Below are 13746 nucleotides of genomic sequence, written 5' to 3' on the forward strand. Positions count from 1 at the left end.
GTCTTTCAGCATTTACTTAGATATCTGACTCCAGGTATTTATTGATAATACTAATCAGGGTCACGCTTCATACACTGGTTACGGTCTAGTGTGAGGTCAATGCAGGGAAATACAGTTGCTGTTTGTTGATTGCTGATTACAACAGCTGTATGGAGTCTAGAGAACGGTGTGTCTTATCTCTTCCTCCTCTTTTCCTTCTCATTCCCGTTCCTTTAGCATGAATCACACCAACTTGTTTCTGAGTTAGTAAAATGACAAAGCCACCATCTATAGATGAGATCAGTACAGCTCAGGATAAAAAATATAAATTTATTAAGTAAAAAAATTTTTTAAAAAGGGCTAATGCAAACGATTTTTTGCACATAGAAATAGAAGGGGCCATGGTGGAAAATCTATTCAGTACAGACCTAGGTGAAGGGACTCGAGCCAGTTGACCACAGGGACCGTGGGGAGGAGGGTGTGTGCCTGCGTGACTCAGTAGCTCAAGGACAACAATAAACTCTATTTTGGTGCAAACACCGTTTTTTGTAAACTTTGTGGTAATGAGACTACTGGGCTGTGGTCCTCAGGGAGGAGATAAAGAAGGCCCGGAGGCAAACAGTGAGGAGAAAGCCCCTGGGAAGGTGGCAGGGGCGGGGCAGCCCCAAGGGAGCTCGAGGTAGAGAGGTGGTGGCCTTGGGGGGTTGGGGTGAGAGGGTAGAGGCCGACTGGGTGACAGACGCTGTACCAGCTGAACCGAAGCATGGCGGCTGAGGCCGCCCCCGGAGCCACAGGTAAGGGCTGCCGCGTGCCCCGAGTAGCTGAGAGAGAGCGAAGGACGCGCAGCGGCCGGCCCCGGGGACACTAGCCCGCAGAGGCAGAGTGCGGCGCACTTTTCGCCATTGCAGCCTGGGGTGTGCAGCGCAGCGGGGCTGAAGGTCTTCCCGCTTCCTCTGATCACTTCAGTCCTGGGTCAGCGGAAACTGCAGGAGGAACCTCCAGAGTTGAAGCCCTCGAGGGCCCTGAACTGAGTAACCCCTGAGCTGGGTACCTCGCGTGCTGGGTACCCCCTGGGCTGCTCCCCCACCCTCCAACACCTGCTTTGGGACCTTGGATCTGGGCTTGCTGGAGTAGTTGGGGAGAGAGCTCCGGGCTAGATTCCCAGTGTCAGTCTGGGAAACAGGAACCCCACGGTGGGGAGAATTCTGCAAAGCAGTTCGTGCCCATTTCCCAGCAAAGAGGACCGGGGCTGAGGCCTGTGTTGAGAGAGGAAGTGTTGCTGCCGCCCAGGCTTGGTGCCAGTCTCTTTCTAGGCTCCAGGCACACAGCCTACATGCCTCTTTGGCCCAGCGAGCTTTCGGGGGGGGGGCGGGGGACCTGGATTTGAAGATGTATCCTTGAGCTGGGGCCCCCTCTGATGCCTCAGGTGATACCATTCCAGACATTTTTGCTAGGCATCCTGGTCACAGGTGACTGGCCCTGTCCCACAGGCAGCCACATCGGGCGCACAGGCCACTTTCTCAATAGAGTATCATGTTGGGGCGTCTTGGCATTTCGTCGGAAGCCTGTGGCAGCACCGGAAGCCACCAGTTTTTATGGTCTGCCGTAACTGCTGCGGTCCGGTTGTTTTTCTTCTATTTTTAGGGGAACAAGATAAGGAAAGAATGTAGCCACTAGCTAATTATATAGATTATTAAAGTTTTAGTTGATCTAGAGATTAAGAAAAAGTTTGTCGTTGATATTGGAAAGGGTGGTATTATTCCTCGTTTGTTTTTTAGTTTTGTCTTAGCTTCGTTTTTTTTCTAGAAAGTTAGTGTTAAAGGCTTGGATAAGCGAGGGCTGTTTCCAGTTTATGTGTTGGAAAACTAGAATGAAGGGGGGGGGCTTGCTTTTTGATCTTATCTTCCTCCTCTACAAAACAGGAGAAGCCCCCTAGGGTCTATTAAGCCCCGCTGTCTCTGGTTACACTCCGGTCTCTCCTCCCTCCTGGAAGGGAAATGGTCGCGAGCTGGAGGGCCTCCCCGCTCCTCGGCATTTTAATAGGAAGCAGAATAGTAATTTCGCCTTCTGGAAAAGTGTAGTTGGCCCGAAAGCGGCTTGTGGATTTTCCTGTACTCGCTTCGACCTTTGCTGTGGTCTCGATGGTCACCCACGGTTCGGATGACACACAGCAGTCTCGCGCTTGTCATTTCCACAGTGTTAGCTCCTAATGGGTCGGAGGCTTGCATAGTTGAACTGCTGCCTGAGCTTTGATAGCTGTTTCCAGAAACAGCTCGGGCAAATCTCGGCGACTGGGGAATCCCTTTCTTTTCAGCGGAGAAGCATGAAGGGAGAAGTTAGGCTTTCAGGTAAAGGCCACATGCCAGCCTCCGCTTAGCGTCGCCGCCGCCGCTGAAAAATGAGGAAGGACGTGTGACATTCCTGCGGCAGCTGTGCTCTGTGTCTGCGGGAGGATTTGGTTTGGGGGCGGTACCGTCCAAAGGGGATTTGAGGGTACCCCACAATAATTTACATCCTGACATGCTCTAAGTCGCCCCCCACCCCCCTCATCTATTCTCTCCCTCCTCTCTACCTGTTTTTAATTTCCCTGATGCCAAAACCTTCTTAGGTTCCACTGGGCCATCTGTTGCTGTCATTTTAGCTTAGAACAGAGTTGAAAGAAAGGAGAAAACCAGACACAGCCTGGTCCTGTTACCACCCTCATCTTTTATCTTGAACTTCCCTGTCTGTGAACTAAGGATTGGGCTGCCTTATAAGGGATTAATTGGGATCCTGTGTCCTCGGGAATTCACGGTTGGTCCCAGTGTCATTAGTAGTAAGCGTAGAGAAAGCTATTCATTTTGGTTTTTGAAAAGTTGGATTTTCTGATAATCCGTGCGGCTAATGAAACAGAGAGGATAATAAAGCATACATAATAATAATAATATATAAAAATATAAAATAATAAAGCAGAGAGGATTGATGGCACAGAGCTAGAAAGCAAACTGAAACAGGACAGAAGCTCGTGTAGGTTTGTATGACCCGCTGCAGAAGGGGACAAGAGAGTTAGGGGACAGGAGAGAAGTGAGTGGGACCTTGGTTTGGAGGCCTCCCGTGTCCTTTTTAAAGCATTGAGTATGCCAAAGGCTGTGTCTTAGGGTCTATACTGCTGTGAAGAGACACCACGACCACGGCAACTTTTATAAAGGAACACATTTATTTAGGATGACTCGCTTACAGTTCGTAGGTGCAGTCCATTGTCATCGTGGCAGGGAACATGGAGGCACGCAGGCAGATGTGCTGCTGGCTACGTCCTGATCAGAAGGCGGCAGGAGGGGGCTGTGATACTGAGAGAAGCTTAAACTAAAGGGACCTCAAAGCCCGCTCCCACAGACACCGAGTCCTTCAGCAAGGCCACACCCACTTCAGCAAGGGTAAAGAAGCAGTGGAGAGATGGATACTGAGGGACCTGAGGTGTGCACAGAGCCAGAGTAGCCCGGAAGTAGGGCTGGAGGGAGGGAGGGGACATGTCATAGGACTCTAAGGGGCCAGGCACAGGTATAGTTTGGAAAGTATTTGCAGAGACAAGAGAAAGGAAAATGTTAGTGTTAGGTGAAGGTCTCTCTTGCACCACGTCACACCCGGGGATTGAACTCTGGTCACAAGGTTTCGGGGAAGCTGTCCTTACCTTTACTTTTTTTTTTTTTTTTTTTTTTTGGTTCATTTACTTTTAGGAGTGCTTTTACATCAGGTATTGTCTGGAGCTCTTCCCAGGCTTACCTTCACTGACCTTCACATCAGTAAGATTATGTACAAGTGGGGAAACTGAGGCCGAGAGCTGAACTAGGGTTATCTGGCCACTAAGTGGCAACAACCCTGGACATTGATATGAAGGTTTCTGGCAGGGTTGGGTCTTTGGCTCAGGTCAGAGCTTTTTCTAATGCCTGAAGCCCTGAGTTCTACTCGTAGGGCTGGAAGCAAAAAGCCAGGACAAAGTAACCCAAGAGACATTGGGTTTCCTCAGAGAGTGGAAAATTTCCCTCCATTTGAGAAAAAGAGGTGGTCCAAGGAGCTGGGAGAGTCAGTTCACCAAGGTGTTTAGAGGTGACCTCATGTTAACACAAATTTAAATCACCCCCGCCTATTCCTGGTGACTCAGTGTCCTTGGAGGGGATGTGGATTTGGCAGGTTTGGGATCTCAGTTTCTGGGAAACAGAACCTCACTGAGGACAGAGGGACTTTGCGCTCAGCTGTCCTGGAGCACCTCGCTGGGGCTGCCAGTGAGAAAGGAAAGGATTTTGGGGTGGGGTGGGGGAAGGGTGGTGTGGACGGACAGTCAAAAGCAGAGGGACAGTCAAAAGCTGCTTGACCGTGAGGATTGCCCTTTGCTTCCTACCCAAGCAGACCTTTGTCTCTGGGCAAGCAGGACCCCTGTGGATCTTTGCGGTTAGTGTCCTGAGCTCCCTGAAAGAGTGTGGAGGTAACAGTTCCTCTTAGGTATGGGCAGAGACCCTTGTTGGCACTGCACCCAGGAAAAATTCCTGGGTGGGAGTCTCTGCAATCAGGCAGGTGTATCAAGCTTGCTCTGTTTTGGACAGAGTGCCCTGACCAGGGCTCTGGGTTGCCTGACCCCTAGAAGGGCCAGGTTCTCCCAGTGGCTGAGTGTCTGTGCGCCTCTCCTTTTGTGGTTCCCGGTGCCCTGTGCTGTCTATACTCCATCCAGCTCCTGCTCACTCGCCGCCGCTAGACTTTGCAGTAAACGGGACTGATATTTCATAAGACTTGGGCAGGAGATCTAGGTGTCCTTGTTTTGGACTAGTCAGATGGGGTGGATGACCAAGTGACCAGGATTCACACCGGGCAGTGGGACAGAAGGCTAGTCGGCTGGCCTTCACTAGCTCCTGGCTCCTCTAATGTTATTTGTTGTGTAGCCCTTGCAAGTTCCAGGCGAAGGACCGTAGAAAATGGAAGTGCTTTGCGGTAGAGGAACAAAGGGTTTGTAACAAAAATGGAAGCTCTTGGTCACTGGGCAGTCGCCTTTCAAGGTCAGTACTTTCAAGGTCGGGGACTGTCAGTAGCAGTTGAAGGTCTGGGCCTCAGAGTACAGTTAATCAGGATGAGACAGTTGTGATTTTGAGATGCTGTGCACACCTGGAACCCTCATACTCTGTAGGCTGAAGCAAAGGGGTTCTAAGGTCAAGTTCAGCTTGGGCCATGGTGTGACTCCGGCTCAGAAAAAAACAAAAGCCCCCCCCCCCAAAAAAAATCTAGGTTGCCTGTATGGCTCTTCCAGGGTTAGTGGCTTCTCTTTCTAGAGTTAGCAATCAACTAGCGTGGATGAGGGACCCAAAGCCTCGTGAATTTAAGGCCATTTAAAGCATGTTTAAATATAGGCATGCCCCCTTGCTATTCTTCTTGTCCCTTTCTCTAGTCTCTTGAACCCTCTCCCATTAAAAGCATTGCATCCGGTCATTCCATATCCCTAAGCTGGGGCCTCATTTTTTTCCCCCCACAAGAAAACAGATTGATTTAACCAGTGCCCATGGGTTCTGAGGACATACAAACCTCTCACAGGTGTTTGTACCTTCAAGACAGGACAGCCCCCGTGTCCTGAGTGCCCAGAATGAGCACTATGGGGCTGAAGCCTCTCAGCCATGCGTGTGTTACGGGGGGGGGGGGGGGGGGGGGGGGGGGGGGGGGGGGGCCACGTCTCCACCTAGACAGCTTGACTTGTTGAAATGAAGATGAATGTGTTGTTCTTGGAGAGCAGGTCTGTAACCACGACTTGGAAACTCCGCTAACAGAGAGAAAGCTGTGTTCATCTCCTCATTGCTTTTGCAGAAACAAGCTCTCGCCATTCTCTGAATATTTTGCTCGGTGGTAGGTACTTGAGAAGTTAGCATGGTAGTGTCTTCATTGTAGAAAGCTGCTCACACAGGACAGCCCACTACCCTGGAGTGCTCTCTCTGTTATTCTGATCCAGGGTGGACTCTTCTGGGGGGGGGGGTCTGTGGACGATGCAGCTGTGTTAATTAGGTTTAATTACATTCAGAGCGTGTATTATAATGGTTGGTTGTTCACCTGACCTTTATGATTTCCTACAAGTGATTTAAGCAATACATGTGTGCTAACCACATTTGGACAGAACACCTTAGACCAAAAAAAAAAAAAAACCAAAACAAAAACAAAAACAAAAAAACCCTCCAACAAAACTACAACAACAACAAAAAAAAACCAACAACAACAACCACAAAACAAGGTGGATAGAGGTGTAGCACAGTGGTAGAGTGCTTGCCTAGCTTGCACAGAAGTCTGGGTTCAGTCCCCAGGGTCCAGAGGTAGAAATGGGGGAAGGTCACCTCCATAGCAAGCTTGGAGTCAAGCAGGGATACATGAGACCCTGTCTAAAAAAAAAAAAAAAACAAAAAAAACAGTTTGCATGGCAGTGGTGGCACATGCCTTTAATCCCAGACAGAGGCAGGCAGATCTCTGTGAGTTTGAGGCCAGCCTGGTCTACAGAGTGAGTTCCAGGACAGCCAGAGCTACAAAGAGAAAACCTGTCTTAAAAACACACACACAAAAAAAAAAAAAAAAAGGAAGGAAGGAAGAGGAAAAGAAAACTTGTTATTAACAAATAATCATCTGCTTTTAATTATAATTAAACTTACCAGGCAGATCATCTTTTCCATCTTTTGCCCCTTTTATGTCAAGTGGCATCAACTCCATCCATGCCCCAATTTGATTTTTTTTTCTATTTTGAAATTTAATAACCGTGTTTCTCTTCTTTTAAGTGCTAACTTAGGAATTTTAATATTCATATCTAATTAATTTATTCTGTGATTAGTCAAATTTTAACTGCTTCTGGAATAAGTTAAGGGCCTTCCAGTGCTCTTTTTCTATTGTTTCCTTCCCAGCTCGCATGCCGTGATGGTTCATAGACACTGTCGACTTGACTAGGTTCAGAATCACCTAGGATACACATCTCCGAGCATGTCTGTAAGGGCGTTTCCAGAGAGGCTTAATTGAAGGGAGAAGACATGCCCTGAATGTGGGTGGCACCTTCCTACAGACTGGGGATGGGGGAAGTAAGGGACAGGGGAGATGGGGGCACTAGACTGAACAAGAAGGAGAAAAGTGAGCCGCTCACCAACACCCATCTACCCATCTGCTTCTCTTTCCTGAATCTGGGGGCAGTGTGAGCAGGCATCCCCGGCTCCTGCCACCACAGAGCTGTTCCTTTTGTCACTATCCTGGAAAAATTATATATATATACATATACCATTATACAGATATATACAGATACATATACCATTTTCACATGGCACTGTAAGCGCTATTACGCTTCTTGCTCCTACAGTGAAATGTTTTATGTTGTATGGTCGACATTGGCTTAGACCGTGGTCAAGTTTATTATTGCTTTCTTGTGCCTATCTCTTCTCAAGCAGCCTTTCTTCCTTCCAGAGGCTCATGGCCTATATGCCAATGTGCACAGGAAATAATGTTGCGGGAAGTGTGCTCATAGCAAACTCCCCGATGATACGTTTCTAAGTATTTCTTGATTTCACCCAACGTCTTGGAAGCTGTTTTTGGGAGATGGAAGATGAATGTTATTTTCCTTTAGCTCATTAAAAATGTCATTCCATTGTCTCCTGCCTTCCATAGCTGTGTGGAGGAGGCAGCTGTCCACTTATTATCAGCCAAGTAGAGAGAGCTGTCCTTTCTTCCTGAATGTTTTCAGGGTCGTGTGTGTGTGTGCGCGTGCGCATGTGTGCATGTGTGCATGTGTGTGCGTGCATGCTCTTTGCAGTTTGGCTAGTCTGTTTAGGTGGGAATTTCTTTGGACCTTGGTTAAGATTACAGAATCTAAAGAGTAGATGTTTCTTGTGAACTCGCCTATAGTTTCTTCATATTTTGATTCTTCCTAATCTTTCTCCTTCTAGAGCTTTAAGAAGACTGTCATTGCATCTCATATCTTATTCCTCTACTCTTGATTTCTCCTGAGTTGCTTCCCAAGTTTACCAGCTGAGTCTGTCTGATCTGCATCCTGGGTCAGTTTCTCAGCTAAGACATTCCTTTCCTCCTCAAATCTTACTGGGCAGTGTGAAGTCTTGGCCCCTTTTATCCTTAATTTAAATGTTTATAAAGCATTTTTTTTTGAGACAGAGTTTCTCTATGTAATAGCCTGTTCAGGAACTCGCTTTATAGACCAGGCTGGCCTTGAACTCACAGAGATCTGCCTGCCTTTGCCTCCCGAGTGCTGAGATTAGAGGCGTGTGCCACCACACCCAGCTGAAAATCATGTTTATTATCAGCATCTTCTATATTGCATCATTTCAATGGGTACAGTTTTTTGGGTCATAGTCTATGCTACCTCTATGGTAGTTTATTTCACCCAGAGACCTTTTTTTTTTTTTGGTCTTAGTCTTTTTGTCTGCCTGTCCGTCCGTCCGTCCATCTATCTATCTATCTATCTATCTATCTATCTATCTATCTATCTATCTATCTATCTATCTATCTACCTATCATCTATCTATCTATCTATCTATCTATCTATCTATCTATCTATCTATCTATCTATCTATATCTATCTAGAAGCAGGGTATCACTGTGTAGCCCTGACTAGCCTGGAACTTGTTATGTAGACCACAAAGCCCTCACATTCATAGAACTCAGTCTGCATTTGCCTCCTGAATTCTGGAATTAAAGATGTTCACCACCATGCCCAGCTGCTTGAGATTTTACCTATTAGGTCTGAGTGACCTCATGACTGGTACCCATATCCTTAGCCCAAACACACCTGTGGCTGAATATTGAGGAAGGTCAAACTTGTCCTTCACCGGTTTTCAATACACTATGTGAAAGCTGTCCTTTTGAAGACTTTTCCACACATTTTGACTTTATAATACCTTACGGAAATATTTAGTGTTTAGAGGAATGTGCATCTTAGTTTCCTGTTGGCATGTTTCTTAGCTTAACTTTCTGGTAATACTAGAATCATAATAGACTTAGGCTGCTTTCAGAGTTATTTCATGAAACCATCACAACGGAAAGCTGCCAGGTGTCTTTTACTGGCCTGTTTGGAAGGAGAGATTAAAATAAGCCAGGTTGCCAAAGCCTGGCTCACGTGTGTCCTCTCTCTTGCCACCTCTCTGCCATCTTTAGTCTAAGCTGTCTTTGCTTCCCACCGAAACTCTTCAGAACGCCTCAGACTTAGTTTCTAGTGTGCTCTCTGCATAAAATATTAAATGGTCCACACACCAACTTCTCTCTCGCATTGGCGAGAATTGTAAGAATTGTCTTGCAAATTTTTCAAGGCTGATGTCAAATACTAAGAATATATTGGCAAAGGACTTGAGATGACACTTCTCAAAGAAGATGTACTCATGAACACGTGACAAGATGCCTGATGTCACCAATCATCAGGAAGGCACAAATAGAAACCATGGCAAGCTACCACCTCTGCCCCATTGGGTGGCTACTGTAAAGCATCAGCAAAAGAGAAACTAGGAGAGTTGCTGAGGATGGGGAGAAACTGGGATCCTTGGGTCTTGTTGAGAAGGATGTAAAATACTATAGTGTTGAAATAGGAGCGGCGGGGCTGCGTCCCCGGCACCCGGCCTCCCGCATGGCTAGCTTATGCCCAGAAATAATTACACGGAAACTGTATTCTTTCAAACACTGCCTGGCCCGGATAGTTCCAGTTCCTTATGGCTAGCTCTTACATATTGTTCTAACCCATTTCTAATATTCTGTGTAGCCCACGAGCTGGCTTACCAGGGAGGATCTTAACCTGCGTCTGTCTGGAGCGGGAGAACCATGGCGACTCCTCACACAGCTTCTTTTTCCCAGCATTCTCCTCTGTCTACTCCGCCTACCTAATTTTCTATCCAATAAAATGGGCCAAGGCAGTTTCTTTATTAATAAGAAATCACTCCCACATCATTTCCCCTTTTTCTGTTTAAACAAAAAAGAAAGGCTTTAACTTTAACATAGTAAAATTACATATAACAAAACAGTTATCAAGTAAGAATTACAGTTACAATATTTATATCTATTTTATCTCTTATCATAACTAAGGAAAACTATAACTAACCATTCTTCAACTCCATCAAAGACTCCAGAAGGATATAATATTACCTATCAAACAAGAAATAAGAAAACTCTAGAAATGACAGAGACATCTCGCTGCCTGGACAGTCACCCAAAGTTCCTCTGTACCGTTGGGGCATCCATCTTCGGCCTACAGGCCCATAGTATCCAGCAGACATTCTCATCAAGCAAGAAATTCCAAAGACAGTTCAGTCACTTTTTGCTGTGTCCTGCAGAATGTCTCACAGACTCTTTCATGAAGCAGGAACCCCAAAAGGTCATCTCACCTTTAGGCAAGTTCAGCAGTCCTCTCTCTGCGGGTTCTCTGTGTCCAGTTTATGCAACAGTCCAGGCAAGAGCAGTTTCTTGCCCAAATGGCTATCAAACTCCATAAGGATTCTCTTCGATGCCCATCTTCCTCTTGAAATAGATTGGTGCTGCCAGGAGCAAATGTGTCTCATTGTCATGAAAAACCCTAAGTTATTAAAATATCTTAAATGCCATATTCTGCAGCCTTTGAAAGATATGAAGAATGCCTATCTAACTAAAATATCTCTCTATATATCTAGAAAATCTAACTAACATGACTACAAGCTTAAGTATTAGCGATGATTATCCATTAACAACCTATATTTCCTAATTATACATTACATTTTTAAATGAACTACACAATCACAATACCTTAATCAAGATCAAAAATACATATACATATAACAAAATTGACCATAAAATCCATACCAATGCAAATTATTCATATCTATATCATATCCCCCTTTAAATGTAAAAGAACATTTATAAACAATATTTGGGAACATGGGCGTAGTTTTTTCTCTACAAACTGCTTCCTGCTGAATAGGGGCGTCGTTAATTAGGTTGTTCATGATATAACCTGTATGCTAGTTTCATCTCAGTTGGCAATTGAGCGAAGCAATTTTTTGAGGGTATTCACAGCAACCTTTCAGGAGGGCGTGGTCTATCATACCAAATCGGAATAGATGCAATCCACAGGGTCTCATCCTCTGCAAAAACAAAAGAAGACCCTCTCCAAAGCATCATATCCTTAGACCCAAATTCTGAAATCATAATACCCTTATATCCATTTTGGTTTAGATTGGCAGCCCATGTAATGAAATGTCTCTCTGTACTTAGCTCCTTCACAGTCAAAAATTTTAAAGAAAACACAATGTACATAATCCAGACTCTCTGTGAATTTTCCATTTTTACGTGGCTTATATTTCTTTATTTCTTTTAATCTATAACTCTCTGTACTTCTGTACTCTGTCTCTTTAAAGACTTTACCCTTTTTCTTTTTAAGACATTAACTTTATTCTTTATATTCTTTTTCTTCTCTTTCCCAAGCCTACGTACATTTATCCAACAGTGTCTGAATCTGTTTTATTGTGAATCTGTAATTTCTTTACTATACAGGAGCATTTCTTAAAATGTTAAGCATTTCTTAAAAACTTAAGTTGCACCATTTACAGGTAATACGGTACTGCCTGTGTCCTGCCCAGTCTAAACCTTAACTGCACGGTTTTAAGGTAATTACGGTAGTTCCTGCCTGAGATCAGCACAGTTCAGCATGGAGCAGCCGCTCCTGCCTCAGAGTCATTTGGTGCCCCTGAACCATTCACAGTTTCAGGCACACAGCAAGTCCACATTGGAGCCGCACTCAGCAGTTTAACTCTGAGACTGAGTGTGCAGCACAGAAACTCTTTTCATCCAAGTTACAGCCAAATCTGACATGCAGAGCACTGCGCAGTCTGAAAATGCGTCTCTGTATAGCGGCAGGAATCCGCCATGCTCTTCCGCCTGCCTAAGCCTGATTCTGCCTTCTGCCCAGGTGCAGGCGGGGAGCTCTGAGCCATCTGCACGGTCTCAGAGCACTCTCCTCCGATCCCAAGCGGAACACAAACATCCAGTCCCATAAAAGCCTTGAAATGCTTTAAAGCCAGAGTTCATGCTGGCAGCACAGCCCCCAGGAAGCCGCGCTTTAAAATGATGTAGCTTATTTTTCTGCTGTTGTAGCTGAATCAGGAATCTCTCTACAGCACGCCACCAACAAAACAGCAAAAATCTGTGTTAAACTCTCTCTCCCTTATTTTTAAGCCTTCTCAGGTTTTTAAGTGGATTTAGCCCATCACGTCTGGGCGCCATCTGTTGAAATAGGAGCGGCAGGGCTGCGTCCCCGGCACCCGGCCGCCCGCATGGCTAGCTTATACCCAGAAATAATTACACGGAAACTGTATTCTTTCAAACACTGCCTGGCCCGGATAGTTCCAGTTCCTTATGGCTAGCTCTTACATATTGTTCTAACCCATTTCTAATATTCTGTGTAGCCCACGAGCTGGCTTACCAGGGAGGATCTTAACCTGCGTCTGTCTGGAGCGGGAGAACCATGGCGACTCCTCACACAGCTTCCTTTTCCCAGCATTCTCCTCTGTCTACTCCGCCTACCTAATTTTCTATCCAATAAAATGGGCCAAGGCAGTTTCTTTATTAATAAGAAATCACTCCCACATCACTATAGCTTAGTAAATGGTATGAAAAACTGGGGATGTAGGTCGGTGGTACTCTTGCCTAGTATGCCGGAAGCCCTTGGTTCAGTCTTCACTGCTGCCGTCAGAAAGGAAGAAAGGAAGGGAGGAAAAGGAATGGTATGGAAGTTCTGAAAATAATTAAGCGAAGTCACCATATAGTAATTTCTCTTCTGGATGTACAGTCTGAGGAACTGTGAGCTGGAACTTGAACAGTAATTGTTTATTTACATTTTTTTTGAGATAGGGTTTCTCTGTGTATCCTCGGCTGTTCTGGAACTCACTTTGTAGACCAGGCTGGCCTCGAACTCACAGAGATCTGCCTGCCTCTGCTTTCCAAGGGGTGGGATTAAAGCTGTGTGCCACCACACCTGACAAACAGTATTTGTGTATCCAAGCAGCTTCTTTCAGAGTATCTAAGAGGTGGACGCAACTGAAGTGCCCATTGATAGTTGAACGGAGAGAAAAAAATGTTACCAACAATGGATTATTATTCTGCCTTGAAAGAAGACATATATCACGGCAAGGATGAACTTTGAAGACGTTATGCTGAGTGAAATGAGTCAGTTGCAGCAGGAAAAGACTGTGTGCTCAGATGATGTACCTAAAGCAGTCACGGAGCTGTGGAGGGTGATGTCTGTGGACCCTGGAGTGTTCGAGTCCAGGATGTGGCATGTGCTTTTTCAGTCTGAGAGGATGAAGTGCTGAGGTGGATAGTCGTGATGACCTCACAATGACATGAACGTGCTTAGTGTCATACAACTGTCCTTTAAGAATGGTTAAATGGTAAATCCTTATGCATTTTACCACCATAAAACTATCTGGGATAGTTATGGCTATGTATTGTGATTTGTATATAAAACAAAACTCTTGAAGGCAGAGGCTATATATTTAGTATTTAGTATTTTAATTGTTCATTTACTGTGGTAAAATACACACAACATAAAATTTATCATTTTAAGTATATTTAAGTGTATCGGTCAATGCAACATGAACTATTGCCACCATCCATTTCCAGGGCTTTTTTTTTTTTTTTTAATCATTTTTAGTAGAAACCCTGCGGCTGCAAGTCTCTGAAAACATCTGTTTCGCTTTTCTGCTGAACTTGCCTATTTTAGGTAGTTCATGTAAGCGGAAGTAGAAATTTCTTTTCCTTTGGTGA

At 45.3% G+C, this 13746-nt stretch overlaps 1 protein-coding gene across 2 annotated transcripts in view; it reads left to right on the plus strand.

Moving 5' to 3' along the window:
* Positions 1 to 678: 678 nt before the first annotated feature.
* The window catches only part of LOC126505926 (protein FAM169B-like), an 81620-nt gene continuing 68552 nt past the window's right edge, over positions 679 to 13746 (plus strand). For both annotated transcript variants that reach the window (XM_050149171.1, XM_050149172.1), the window contains exon 1: positions 679 to 773. In XM_050149171.1, coding sequence (XP_050005128.1) covers positions 743 to 773 — 31 coding nt within the window. In that variant the 5' untranslated portion in view covers positions 679 to 742. The remainder of the gene's footprint in view (positions 774 to 13746) is intronic.

The sequence above is a fragment of the Alexandromys fortis genome, unplaced genomic scaffold, assembly GCF_014885135.2.
Source record: "Alexandromys fortis isolate MF-2015 unplaced genomic scaffold, M_Fortis_MF-2015_v1.1 scaffold_67, whole genome shotgun sequence".
Lineage (NCBI taxonomy): Eukaryota > Metazoa > Chordata > Mammalia > Rodentia > Cricetidae > Alexandromys > Alexandromys fortis.